The following is a 14,200-nucleotide window of genomic DNA, read 5'->3' on the forward strand; positions in this document are numbered from 1 at the left end:
TTTTTTTTTTTTTTTTAAGGTTTTGTTTTGAAAACTTTTAAGAACAAAAGAAAATCATTTTAAAAAGACATTTTTTTCAAAAAGACTTCATTTTTAAAGAAAGAGGTGGGAAAAGATTTTTAAAAAAGAGCATTTTCTTATAATAGTGCGTAGAGGAAATGTTTTACCCAAGCATGTTTATTTTATGGCAACTTCGACAATGAGAAATGATAAAGAAACAACAATAATAAAGTGCAGAAAATAAATTGTAAGGAAAATAAAGAGCTTGAAATTTAAATAACATAAAAGCAAAGAGCTTGGAATATTGTAAAGATTGATTAAAAGAAAGTTTTTTTTTTTTTTCCTCTCTTTAAAAGCCTTATGGATTCTTTATCACAAAGAAATGAGAGTTCTAAGCCATCACCATTCTTATGAGACATATCCATATTTTGCCCTAATGAAGGTTTAAAAACCATTTAAGAGAGATGATATAAAATCTTTTATTTATTTATTTAGGTGTCTAGGTATAGTGTATGTGTGTCTATATATATATATATACACACACACACACAAGTGCAATAAAATAAAAGGGGAGAGGGGATGTGCAAGAAATTAAATGAGATGACAATAAATTAAAAGGGGATAGGGATTGCTTGAAAGTAAATGGGATGACATAAAATTAAAAGACAATAACAGTAAAATTTCTAGATGCCTAGGTGAGATGAGATTTCTTCCTCTTAAGGGTACTTCCCATACATAGCCTAGGAGATGGTCCAATACCCATATAGGGAAACAAACACAACAATATAAATCAACAACAATAATATGAACATTGAAATAAAGAAATAGATATATACACAATATATACAAGAGCATAGAAAGTAAAACAAATATGAACAAGAAGCAAGATAAAAGAAAGATTTTATACATATGGAGGATGATGATTACAATATAATAAAAAGGGTGTGATGTGTGTAGTTATTAAGAAACTAACCCATCCTTATAGCCTTACCCACAAAAATTACAACAAAAATGGATGGAGCATTTTTTTTTTTTTGGTGGGTTTCCTACGGAGAGAGAGGAGAGAGAAACTTTTTTTTTTTTGGTTGAATTTCTAAAGGTATTTTTCTAGAACTTTCTTACTATTTTCTCTCTATTTCACTAATTTCTCTACCTATTTCTTCCTATTTTTCTCCATGATTTTTCTCAAAAATGGGGGGAGGGGGTTATTTACAGGGGAATGAGGAAAATGGAAGGCTAGCATTAGTGTATCAGGATACACTAATGCTAGCATCCCACTTTTGCCACCTCATCAACCTTTTTCATCTTTTTCTAATTTCTGTCCTGATCTTCGCGCTGCTGTTTAGAGGGCATTCCAAGCTCCGTTTTCTTCAACTTTTATATGCACTGAAAGCTTTGGATGTCTATTTTCCAATGGTCCTAGCCTCGCTTGATTTGGAGCTACGGTAGGAAGGTGACGCGAAAGTAAAAAAAATCCTGTGACATTTTTTCTTGAAAAATTCATATCTTCTAATTCGAAGCAGATATCGTCAAGCCCTTTTGATGAAAATTAGTTGTTCTTCAAGATGGTCCAGCCTACTTGTTCTAGTTCTTGCCCAATTGGTACAATTTATTGTGCGAATTTGAGCAAAAAACTACTAGTTTTCCTTTTAAAAAAAATAGTGAAGATTTTATAAGGGTTTTCAGTTTTTTGGTGATATTTCATCTGTTTTAACTCCGATTTTGGCCCGTAAACTATCATTTTGAAGGGAAAAATATACTCTACAAGACGGTCCAAAATTCAACACGATCAACGGTCAGATTAAAAAGTAAACTTTTTGACCATACTCAGTTAGGGTTTTGGTCTTAATTGCTATAAAATAGATTTTTCAATCATTGTGACTTTTTGATTCACTGTTCAAACATGTTGTACTTATTTTTACTCTTTTTGGCTTTGAAATTCATGATTTTGCACATTTTTCTATTTTTTTGGTCTTTGTTTCGATGCGTGAATACGGTATTTCAACTCCTCTTGGTCTTCTCTCAAGCTCCATGCTTATTTTGATGCACATTGTGCAGGTGATCTGACTGGCCGATGTTCCATCACAGGTTTTTGCTTCTTGTTGGGAACTTTTCTTGTCTCCTGGCATAGCAAGAAGTAAGACATGGTTTTCCATTCTAGTACCAAGGTTGTACTGTGCCCTTGCTAACACTACCATCGAACTTGTCTGGCTTTGATGGCTATTGATTGACATGGATGCTTCGCAACCCACTAACACTTCCCTCTATTGTGATAATTTCAGTGCTATCTACATTGCTCATAATGATGTCTTCCATGAACGCACCAAGCACATTAAGATCGATTGCCACATCACTCACCATCATCTCAATAAAGCCAATCTCTAGTTGTACTTCGTCTCCTCTGCCGACCAATTAGTTGATATTGATGTTTCCTGGAAAATCAGTAAGCTGAATGATACGAATTCCGATGATGGAAGGCCTGAAAGGAAAATAAAGATAGTTAAAGGAGACCGGTGGAGACTCGGTCAAAGATCCTCTAATGACAAAGTTAGTATTGTTTGTAGTAATAATTGTAAAAATGAAAAAGATCTCCCCTTACGTTTCTGCAAGTGAGTCCTTTATATAGTGCTCGCTTGAGGCAGTTACTTTGTAACTTCTTCTGTCATTGCGGATCTTTGAGGTAATCTCCATAACTGCTATGGAAGTTACAACATTTAGGGTTTCATCTTTAACCGTTTATTGTAGAACGATTGGTAATGGTGAACCATTGCATTTGATGAGAACATACACGGCCTTGTGCATCTGGTCCATCCGTCCTTAAGGGAGGATGTCATTGTTATGATATCTCGTCTGCCAATCCTTCAAGACGGATAAGACTGCTTTGGATGAGTTCATTGGATGAATGTCTTTGGTGGTCTTTCTTTTCTTGGACGAGGTATGTGGACGACCTCACAGAGACGAACCTATCACTACTGTATCTTTCTTCCCTTTGGACGACTTCAACGGATGAATTTGGAGTTGGTTTTTATTATGCACCATCAGATATCTTCACTAAGAGTCACTCGTCTGGTCATCTTCAAGATCTTATATCCAAACTCCAGTTGGCTTTCTCCTTGCCACCTCAAGTTTGAGGGGGGATGTTAGTATATAGCTTAGTCTAACCTAGACCATTGGACTTAGTCTAGTATACTGTATTTATATTATACTCAAACTCCAATTGGCTTCCTCCTTGTCATCTCAAGTTTGAGGATGATGTTAGTATATAGCTTAATCTAGCCTAGCCCATTGGGCTTAACCTAGTGTATAGTATTTATAGAATACTAATATTACTTTACTTCACACATACTATACCTATATACGGGTCTCTATTGTACAATATTATACACATAGAATATTAATAAATATTCTAATTATTCAATCTCTCTCTCTCTCTCTCTCTTTTTATATTCTTAACAATTGGCTTCATTCTCATTGAGGCTGTGTTTGTTTTGGGTGAAAAGCATTTCCGGAAATGCTTTTCTGAATTTACGGGCGTTTGGTTGCACCTGAAAAATCGATTTTTCGAAAATTGATTTCCGTTGACCATCGGTCAGAGGTGAAAATGGATTCAGTTCCTATTTTCACTTCAAATCCTATTTTCCGGAAAACCCAAAAACAGAGAGCACGAAGAGGGAGAGGGAGAAAGAAACAGAGAGCACGAAGAGGGAAAGGGAGAAAGAAAGAGAGAGCCCAACGCCATCGTCGATCCAAGCCCAGCGCCCAGCGCCCATCGCCGGCGGCCACAAACCCACGAACCGCCGATCCAAGCCGAGAGACCATCGCCGACAACCACGAACCACGAACCCAGTCCCCATTGCCTCACTGCAACGAGCAGATCCAGTTCCGGAAAATCGATCGCGCCGCGCCGTCGATCGTCGATCGTCAAACTCCTTCGAACCCAGCGCTCTTCGCACCGGCGAGTCGCACCGCGCCGTGCCGCGCCGTCGATCGTCGTCTTCCTCGATCTCTCCGTTTTTTTTTTTTTTTTTTTTTAAGTTTGATTGTTGTTTTTGTTTTTTTTTTTTTTTTTTTTGATGAACTGATTGTTGTTGTTGTGGTTGCTGTGTTGTGGTTGTTGTGTTGTTGTTGCCGGAATTTGGTATTGTTGTTGTGTTGTTGCCGGAATTTGGTATTGTTGTTGTGTTGTTGCCGGAATTTGTTGCCGAAATTTATTGTTGTTGTTGTTGTGTTGTGTTGTGTTTTTATTGCCGGAATTTGTTGTTGAATTGGTTGTGATGTTGAAATTTTTTGTAATAAAATTTATTTGGATGCTGAGAAAATGTGAAAAAATTTTCGAAAAATAGCATTTTTAGAATATATCCAAACACATGAAAATATTTTCCACAACAATTTTCATAATTCAACCAAACACTTAAAAATATTTTCATTTTCTGAAAAATAACATTTCCAAAAAATATATATTTTTCAAAAAATATTTTACACGAAACAAACACAGCCTAAGTCCGTGACTCTGTGTAGCCTTACTTTGTTGGACATGTTATAATTTCATTGAATTGGTATCTAGAGCATCCCTGATTAACATATTCAATTTTTGTAGTCAGCTCTTGACTATTGATGTATGGTCATGTCCGTAGTTCATAACTTCCATTTTTTTAATCGAAAAAAGTGGCATTTGATGAGTCGGGAAAAAGGACGGAGAGTTATTATTAAAAACAAAGTCGGCTGTAGAGATTTTTAAAGTGGACAGTCAGTCAGTGAATGCTTCGATAGATGCTCACATGTAGGCGAGATATTATTAGGGATCACAGATCCGTAGCATGATCGTTTACGAGTTACGACAAATGATATTAAAAAAAGAAAAAAAAAAACTTCCCTACACGTGGCGAATACGCACCCCACCGCGATCCACTCTCAAATCTTCACTCTCCAGCAGGCTTCAGTGCGTGTCCTTCTCCTTCTCCTTCTTCTTCAGGTACAAGTCGCTTCCCAAACTCAAACTCAAACTCTCCTCTCTTCTAGTTCTAGTCTACAGCTTAGGAATGGATTCTTTGCGTGTTCCCTTGCATTGTTGTTCTTCTTCTTCACGAAGTGAGCTTCCTCGCAAGCAATTCCATTTCCACTTCCACTTCCTTCCCAATATCTCTTTCTGCAGTCCCCGAATTTCTCTCCCTCTCAACATGGACGTTTCGAAACGCTCTTCTCGAATCATCGTCTGTGGCGTTTCGTCTACCCAAACCGCCAGGTTCTTCATCTTTTACTTCTCTCATTCCCTCTGTTTGGTTGCTGTGACTGTGATTATAAATTTATTTCTTTCTAACTGGAGGAATCAATTCAACATCGAGTGAACTCTAATAATGGCTTCGGTAATGTCTCAACTAAGAGGACTATTTTTTTTTTTAGTGATTGAAATGAACACAATTACTACAAAGTAAATTGGATCGATCGAACTAAGTAATTATGATTAACAACTAGGAACTTGATTAAACTAAATCAAAGAACACAATATGAAAGCTTACTTGAATCTGATTGAAGATAACTAGAATTAGAATAATAAGATAAACTAAAAAAAAAAAAAAAAAAACAAAAACCAGAATTATACATTTTTCATGTTCGATTTTTGGCAGAGAGGAGGAGAAGAAAAAGAATAAAAAGAAGATGAAGTCTAAGCCGGGACGTGGGAAGGTACGGTTGAATGTTAGGCTGGATCACCAAGTTAAATTTGGAGAGCATGTTGTGATTTTGGGATCAGCCAAAGAATTGGGATCTTGGAAGAAGAATGTTGTGCTGAATTGGACAGAAAATGGATGGGTATGCGAGTTGGAATTGCAAGGAGGAGAGTCTGTGGAGTTTAAGTTTGTGATTGTTGGCAAGGGCAAGAGTGTGGTGTGGGAAAGTGGGGATAACCGTGTCTTGAAGTTGCCTAAGGGAGGGAGTTTTGGGATGGTTTGTAAATGGAATGCAACAGGGGAGGCTGTGGAGTTATTGCCTTTGAGCTTTGGGGAAAATGAGGAGCAGGAGGAAGAGGATTTTGGTGATAATGGGTCTGCTATTACTACTGCTGCTAGTCCTTTGGAAGTGAAGGCGAGTCCGTTTGTCGGGCAATGGCAGGGGAAATCTGTGTCTTTCATGCAATCGAATGAGCATCGAAATCGGGAATCAGATAGAAGATGGGACACTTCTGGTCTTCAAGGCTTGGCTCTCAAGTTAGTTGAAGGTGATCGAAGTGCAAGGAATTGGCGGAAAAAGGTACTGCTATTGATAGTGCTTCTTCCTACATTTAGATTGATGGGAATTTTTTATAATAGCTATATGTTACATTCCACATTGTATTTGTTTCTCTATGTATGTTGTCTTTTGTGTATTTAGCTGTTTTGTTTGCAAAATTGATCTCAGTGTTAGCAGCTGTAGTTTCTAGAATATAAATAACTATTTATAATGCCTTCAGTTATTAATTTGTAGGCTATATTGACAGAGTGATTATTCAGTACTTCAAGAGTACGACACGGTACTCCGTCCTCTCACATAATAGTAGGTCCTAGTAATTAAATTTATTGGCATCCACCATTCATGTGAGAGGAGAGAGTATCATGCCACTTTACTTCGGGAGTGCCTAATAATTTTTCAGCTAGACATCAATATAATACAAATAAAAGGCATGTATAATGTCTATATATTGCATGGTTGTTGTGCTGCTCAATCTTTAGTATGAGATAAATAATTATTGGGTGGCACCCAGTAAAGGTTGATGGGACATCATCTGTTTTCATGTACTTTGGTAGGTTATTTATTGATCCAAATCATTCATATAGATCTACAGACCGTAAAGGTGGAAAATCTTTTACATTTTGTATTAATTAGTAGAACCAAATGGTTGATAACTTGATATCTTAACAAATGCTTGAACGGTGAATAACATTGTGCATGTGTATACACACATATGCACAAACACAGGTAAAAAATTGGAAAGAAGCACTGAATGACTATTTTTTTGGTTGTTATAACTTAGATATAACATCCTTAATCTATTGAATAATTTTAAGTTGTTAGGGAAATCTAGTAAAGTAGGAAAGAATATATGATTTCCAATCAATCTTGACGGGGGCAATTCCCTAGTATACAGCATCCCTATTGTTGTTGTTGTTGTTTGCTCAGTTGTGGTGTTCATGTCATCTAATCTAATCCAAATGCAATTTAGATTATGTTAGTACTGAAGTGGAAAGAAGCACCTAACTCCTATTTTCATGTTGTTATAGATTATATATAACAACATGAATAGTTTAACTTGTTAGAGAAATCGATTCAAGTAGATAAGAATATATGATTTCCTATCAATCTTGATTGGGCAATGCCCTATTATAGGGTATCCCCTATTGTTATTGTTGCTCAGTTGTGTTGTTTGTGGTATATAATAGAATAGTATTCAATCTAGTGAGGGCATATGGTTGGAGGACACAGCTAAGATTCAAGTGGAATTCTTGAGGAATTTTCAAGCTATTTTTTTCCCCACCTGATAGAAGGCAATGGCAGAACCTTGGTTTTGTGTTGCAGGGGCTCCCTATCCTTATGCTTATCTTTGAACAGAAGCAGTTCTTAGGCCATTTACAGAAGGGGAAGCTGCTGAGGCAGTGAGTCAAATAGGTGCTGGGAAAGCCATTGGACCTGTAGGGATACCAGCCTTATTTTATCAGAGCTGCTGGAGCATAACTGTATGAGCTGTTAGGAAAGGATGAATTTAATCCATTAACCAATATTCTCACACTTGCCCTCACATGTGGGTCCAGACTCCTCAATAAGTAGGGCCCAACACGTAAATTTTCAACTTTTAAAATGGGAGGTAGAGTGGAGAAAAAATCCAAACTTAGGATTACTTATTCTAATATCATGATAAATTACCACTTGTCCCAAAAAAATTAAGATGTTAGGAAATCATTTTAACCATTAATCTAAAAAATAATGTTTTACTTCAATAGTCCCATAATCAACGTTGTCCTTTTTGATGTGTGTTAAAATGAATGTCCAAAGCATTAATGATTTTATTTTCCACATTACCCTTAATCATAAAATTAAAACCAAACAATGTGTCTACCTTTCAACTGTTAGAGCATTTAAAAAGGGTAATTTCAAAAAGATACTATCAAGAGTGAGTTGTCATCAGAATTAATTTGCTCTCTGTCTTCGTGTTTGTCAAAACAGGAAACTCGTTAGGTGACAAAGGGAGTATTTTATTTTTATTTAATAAGTGATAGAGGGAGTTTATTGTCCAATTCTTTGCTTAACTTCATGAAATAACATCTCTTTTCATTCTTGCTTGCTTTCCCTTTTATTGATGAAGCTTGAAGTTGTATGTGAGCTATTAGTTGAAAGTTTACAAACTGAGGATCGGTTGGAGGCTCTCATATATTCAGCCATATATCTGAAGGTTATCTCTGATACTTTGGTTCTGCTTCTATCTTGAAGTTAATACTTGCATGCTTTTCTTAGATCTTCTTCTTATGCAGTGGATAAACATAGGGCAAATTCCTTGCTTTGAAGATGGAGGTCATCACCGGCCAAACAGGCATGCTGAGATATCCAGGCTTATATTTCGTGAATTGGAACGAGTTTCTTGTGGGAAAAATATTTCACCTCAGGTGTTCTACCATTTTATTTGACATGGATATGGAGTAATGATTTCTCTTTGTAGTTTACCACACTCTTATATGTGTCAATTGGTAAAGGTTGGTATGCCGTTATTATTGTAGATACTGATCTGTGATGCACATGCTAGAACTCTCAATCTTTTTGGATGTCTTAAACCGCAACATTCAAGTCTTTTTCTTCTCATCTCACAAGTGTTCCATTAAGTTCAATATTTATGTTAAGTATAATGTTGAGTTGGATAATATTAAAAAAGGAATTGATATTTGATCTTGCAACTTTATCTTTCTTAGTTACAATTGCCTTCATTTAACATCTAAACGGGCTCACTCGCCTCCCCATTTCTGAATGCTGGCTCACTTGAAATTAAGATGAAGTTCATCTTTAAATGCGGTGTGATGACTTTTTTCCCCCTTAGTGCCACCCATGAACCTTGATCTTCTTTAGCAACAAAATAAGTCAACAAGTCTAGGGAGAGTCAGTTCATGGTTATATGTGCTTGATGTGGGGGCGTTGAATTTCAGCAATTTGATCTCTGAAGAACTTGGTCTGTTCTTTTCAATAAAGTCCATGTTATAAAAAAGTTCATAGAGGTACTTTCCTTCTAATTTGACTTTAGAATACCATGTATATTTGCTTAAAAAGCTTCAGCAGTTCTTGCTTTACACATCAATCCTGGAGCTCAGACTTTCAAGTGCTGAGAACAAGGAAACAAAAGCTTAGATGTTTTGTCCACCCTAAAACTGCTTATGCCTTTAATCATTGATCACTGTGCTAGGACTTCATTGGCTCAGGAATCAATTATTTAGAATGAAGTGCTGTAGGATAAGCCCAAAGTATCTCTAAATTCATTTTTGTGACAACAACACCCCCCGCGCGCGAAAAAAAAAGAAGAAGAAGAGGAATAACGACCTTTATCTAGTAGGATGCTTAACAAATGCCTTGCTATTTCAAAAGATGCATGATACATATTTATTTCTTTTATGTTTATGCTTCTTTTTTGTCTCTCAGTTAATGGCTTTTCTTTTGTTGTTCAGGAACTACTTGTTATCCGCAAGATTCATCCATGTCTGCCTTCCTTTAAGGCAGAATTTACTGCATCTGTTCCTCTAACTCGTATTAGAGATATTGCTCATCGGAACGATATTCCTCATGACCTCAAGGTTATTCTTTGCTGAGCTTGCATGGATTTTCTTTGTAATAATATGATCTGCTAATTCTATTAGTTTTTTATTTTTCAAATTCCAGCAAGAAATAAAGCACACAATACAAAACAAGCTTCACCGTAATGCGGGCCCAGAAGATTTGGTTGCTACAGAAGCTATGCTTGCAAGAATTACCCAAAACCCTCGAGAATATAATGAAGCGTTTGTGGAGCAGTTCAAAATTTTTCATAAAGAACTCAAAGATTTCTTCAATGCTGGAAGGTTTGATATGAAGTTAAAAGTTCACATAAAATTATATACACCTCCCATTGCCCGAAAGCTTTCATGACACATTTACAACAGTTTTGAATATTAGTTCTGCATCCCCAGACCAAAACTCACCTACAGTTTACTTTGGTATAATTTTATGACTTGTCCCAACTTCCAAGTTCAAAATTTTTGAGCTGGAGAGTATTCCAATATGAAGTTTGTGCTTTGAATGTAATTGCAACATTCTAAATTGGTTGGTTAGTCATCCATTTATGACTGAGCTTTTTGCAGCCTTGCCGAACAACTAGAATCAATCAGTGAATCAATGGATGAGCGTGGCCTTCCTGCTCTGACATTGTTTTTGGAGTGCAAAAAGGTGGATCTTCATTTTTAGATCTTCTTAATTTTCATCTGTTGAGGTCATGTATTTTTATAGCCAGAAACTGAGATGTGATTTGAATCTGAACATACAAGGTGTTGCTACATAACTACATCTTGATTGTAAACTCAATAGCTGATGCAGCCAAGGATAAGAGTCAAGTTGTTATATGTAGAACGATTTTCAGTTTTGTCAACTTAGAAATCTTCATGTGTAGCACCAACATGTGAAGTGCAATTGAAGCACAACTTATATTGTTTTGAACGTCTAGTCATAATTATTCTAGGTATAAATAAGATTTTAATTTGGATTTTTAGATCCTTTTATGCATTCATGCTTGCTCTGTTACTTATGTTTCTGAGAACTATCTCCAGAATCATTCTAGCAGGGGAGACAAGACCAAGGGGAAGATATCTCCAGAATCATTATAGCAGTCTGATTTACTATTCTACAAATTCATCAGTTCTGAACCACAAAAAAGAAAAAAGAAAAAAGAGAAAAAAAGAAAAAAGAAAAAGAAAGAATAAAAAGAAGAAATCATGAGCAATGGTCATCAAAGCAAGCACAAAGTTGTGCTTTCCACTTTTTCTACTTAATAGTACTTGTCTGATCTCCCCCACCCCCTCCCAAAAACAACACCTACCTTTATTTTTGAGCTGATTTTATATTAATATATCCATTTTGTTAAGGGTTAATTAGTTATAGTTTTTTGGCATCTGATCTTAAGTGGAAAATTTTATTTATTTATTTATTATTATTATTTTTTTCAGAATTTGGATGCTGTTGAATCAAGTAGTTCTTCAGAAAACATTGCCATTGATCTGTTATTCAAAACCATGCAATCTTTGAATGCTCTCAGAGAAATAATTGTAAAGAGTCTTGAAAGTGGTCTTAGAAATGATGCCCCTGATGCTGCGATAGCTATGCGTCAAAAGGTGAGATGGCGAGATCATTTTTTTGTTGCAACATTTGGCTATGTTGAAATTTAACCGTTCTCTCTCTTTCTCTTGGGAGGACAGTGGCGACTATGTGAGATCGGGTTAGAGGACTATTCATTTGTTCTTTTAAGCAGGTATGTAGAATTCTGGGATTTCTTGTTATGGAGGACATAAGCACATTTTTTTAATGTTTATAATGGTATGTTATTCATTCCAATAAATCTGAAACACTTTTCCTTTGAACCATTTGTTATGTTGGAAACTTGTCAAGATAGTCTCTGTCAACATGTGTTGGACATCTTTTAAGATTATTACAATAGAGTGTGTATTTATTTACTTCAAGAGTATGCAGAATGATGGTTACCTTTCTATTTTTATATTTTTATTTTTAAATGACTGAAAATTGCTTTTAAAATATGCGATCAGAGAGACCCTTATTGTAAAATTTTGGATGCTGTTTAAAAATACTGTTTGTCATTTTTAGTTTCATCAATGTTGTTCTTTGATTGCTTCATATTAATTTGAAATTTAAATACAGTTAAAATATATTTGGTCAGAATATGAGACATATAAACACAGATACATGTGCATCAAGTGTTTAAGCTGGCAAAGGAATGCCATGACTGGAGTAGTAATTAAAACCCATGTACTATATCACTATAAATTCTCACAAAAAATTTATCATCTTATCTTTGTTAATCAATACTTCCTGGATTAAAAGCCTTGCTGACACTCATTGATTTGAATAGATTCCTCAATGTGCTTGAAACTGTGGGAGGGGCTCATTGGCTGGCAAAGAGTGTGGAAGCTAGGAATATAGACTCTTGGAATGATCCTATTGGTGCACTTGTTGTTGGCATTCATCAGTTAGGGTTATCTGGTTGGAAGCCAGAGGAATCTGCTGCCATTGAAAATGAACTTCTTGCCTGGAGAGAGAGAGGTCTCTCTGAAAGGGAAGGTGCCATCATCTTCTTTTTGTTTTAGTTCTCTATTGTATGATTAATATAATACAATATTTAGGCTTGCATCAAAATTCATAACCTGGGTCTCTTTCTCCCGCCCCCCCCAAAAAAAAAATGAATAATAAAGGGAGTGAAGATGGAAAGATGATCTGGGCATTAAGGCTTAAAGCTACTCTTGATAGAGCCAGGAGGCTAACTGAAGAATATTCTGAAACGCTTCTTCAAATATTCCCTCAAAAAGTCCAGGTAAGAAAGGAAAAAGAAAAGAATTTGCTTTTCTTTTAGGTTGAAAATATCTATGTATCGTATTATTAAAGATTTGAAACCTGCATATGGGTCTTCTTGGATGATGACTTTGTAAAATACTATTTTTCTTGTGTGTTAGAATTATGAATTGCAGAGGTAATTCTTTTTAATGTTTTGTGATGCTAAATTACTACAATTTGAGAAAAAAGAAAATGGCAAAACCATCTCAGTATGTGATGCTAAACTTCAAAATGAAGTGACCTGAAGTTCATAACATTATCTCATGGCACTTGCAGATGCTAGGAAAAGCTTTTGGAATCCCTGAGAACAGTGTAAGGACATATGCTGAAGCTGAGATTCGTGCTGGGTACGACAACTTTGTTTTAAATATTTTGGAAAAAATTTCTATTTATCTGTAGGCTAATATGGTTTGCAGATTTATCTAATGTTAGTATCTGGACCTTATGATTAATGAATTGATTATCTAACTAGTATTCTTCTCTAACTTCTACTGGCAATGTCATCTGTAGTGTAATTTTTCAGGTTTCAAAACTATGTACCCTTCTTTTAAAAGCTGTTAGAAGCACAGTTGGTTCTCAAGGTTGGGATGTTCTTGTTCCAGGAGCTGCTCTGGGAACATTAGTTCAGGTAACCTCAATTTCCTTGATTGAAATAGCATCAAATACCCCAAGAAATTTGTTGTCCAGCCTCCCCTAACACCCCCCCACCCCCCCCAGAAAAAAAAAAAACATAAGAAAAAAAATCAAGTAAAGAAAGAAATTTCACGGTTGATGTTCAAATTGCCTCTGATTTGGTTGATTTTTGTTCTAACTTGCAACTTGTAAAGCTTTTTGTAAAGCTTTTAGAGGTCGGTACCCTTCATTTAAAAGCTGTTAGAAGCACACTTGGTTCTCAGAGTTGGGATGTTCTTGTTCTGGGAACATTAGTTTGCTGTAAATTGCATCTTTGCCCTATATAGGCTATAAAGCAATTGAATAGGCCTTTAAAGAAATTTCTGTCTGCTAAAGTCAAAATGAAATAGAGAATAGGCCTTTAAAGAAATTTCTGTCTGCTAAAATCAAAACGAAATAGAGAATATTGTAGAGAAGGTGGAAGCAAAGAAAGAGAGAACAAGAACACAAGGGAATTACGTGGTTTGGCCCCCTTGGCCTACATCCACAGGACAAGAGCACTAAGGGCTAGGTTTTCTCATATACATTTCTTGATAGTACATTGCAATGGAATCCATATTTATGATTGAGATTACACATAAAGTCATGATAATTTAAATTTGAATTGGATATTGATCGTCTCAATTCCATGATTTTCTCTAGCAATCAATGTCTTGATTTGGTATTTTACTTTCCAACACTGTCCATAAGAGCTGGCCATGTATTCATCCTTCTTTATAAAGGTATTTTGTTCAAAACCATGAGCATGGCCTCCACCCTAGGTGTTGGATAAAAATTAATCTTCATGCTGTTTGTTTTAGGTTTTTGTGTTCCATTGCTTGGCATGTGAGCTTTTTTTTTTTTTTTTTTTTGGGGGGGGGGGGGGTTGGGGGGTGGGGATGGGTGGGTGGGGTGGTGTGAGCTTCACATTATTGGTGAGTGGTGACAGGCA

The 14,200-nt window shown here is 35.9% G+C and overlaps 1 protein-coding gene across 1 annotated transcript; it reads left to right on the plus strand.

Annotated features, from left to right (window-relative positions):
* The first annotated feature begins 4,850 nt into the window (after window positions 1-4,850).
* LOC112024023 (phosphoglucan, water dikinase, chloroplastic) lies at window positions 4,851-13,294 on the plus strand. Its single transcript, XM_024056665.2, has 13 exons — window positions 4,851-5,242; window positions 5,625-6,246; window positions 8,333-8,419; window positions 8,499-8,630; window positions 9,675-9,800; window positions 9,886-10,064; window positions 10,344-10,428; window positions 11,202-11,366; window positions 11,451-11,503; window positions 12,119-12,327; window positions 12,459-12,577; window positions 12,874-12,944; window positions 13,108-13,294. Exons 1-13 carry the CDS (start codon window positions 5,040-5,042, stop codon window positions 13,292-13,294), a joined length of 2,238 nt encoding a protein of 745 aa, XP_023912433.1. The 5' UTR covers window positions 4,851-5,039.
* The last annotated feature ends 906 nt before the right edge of the window (window positions 13,295-14,200 follow it).

Source organism: Quercus suber, unplaced genomic scaffold (genome assembly GCF_002906115.3).
Source record: "Quercus suber isolate HL8 unplaced genomic scaffold, Cork oak 2.0 scaffold_583, whole genome shotgun sequence".
NCBI lineage: Eukaryota > Viridiplantae > Streptophyta > Magnoliopsida > Fagales > Fagaceae > Quercus > Quercus suber.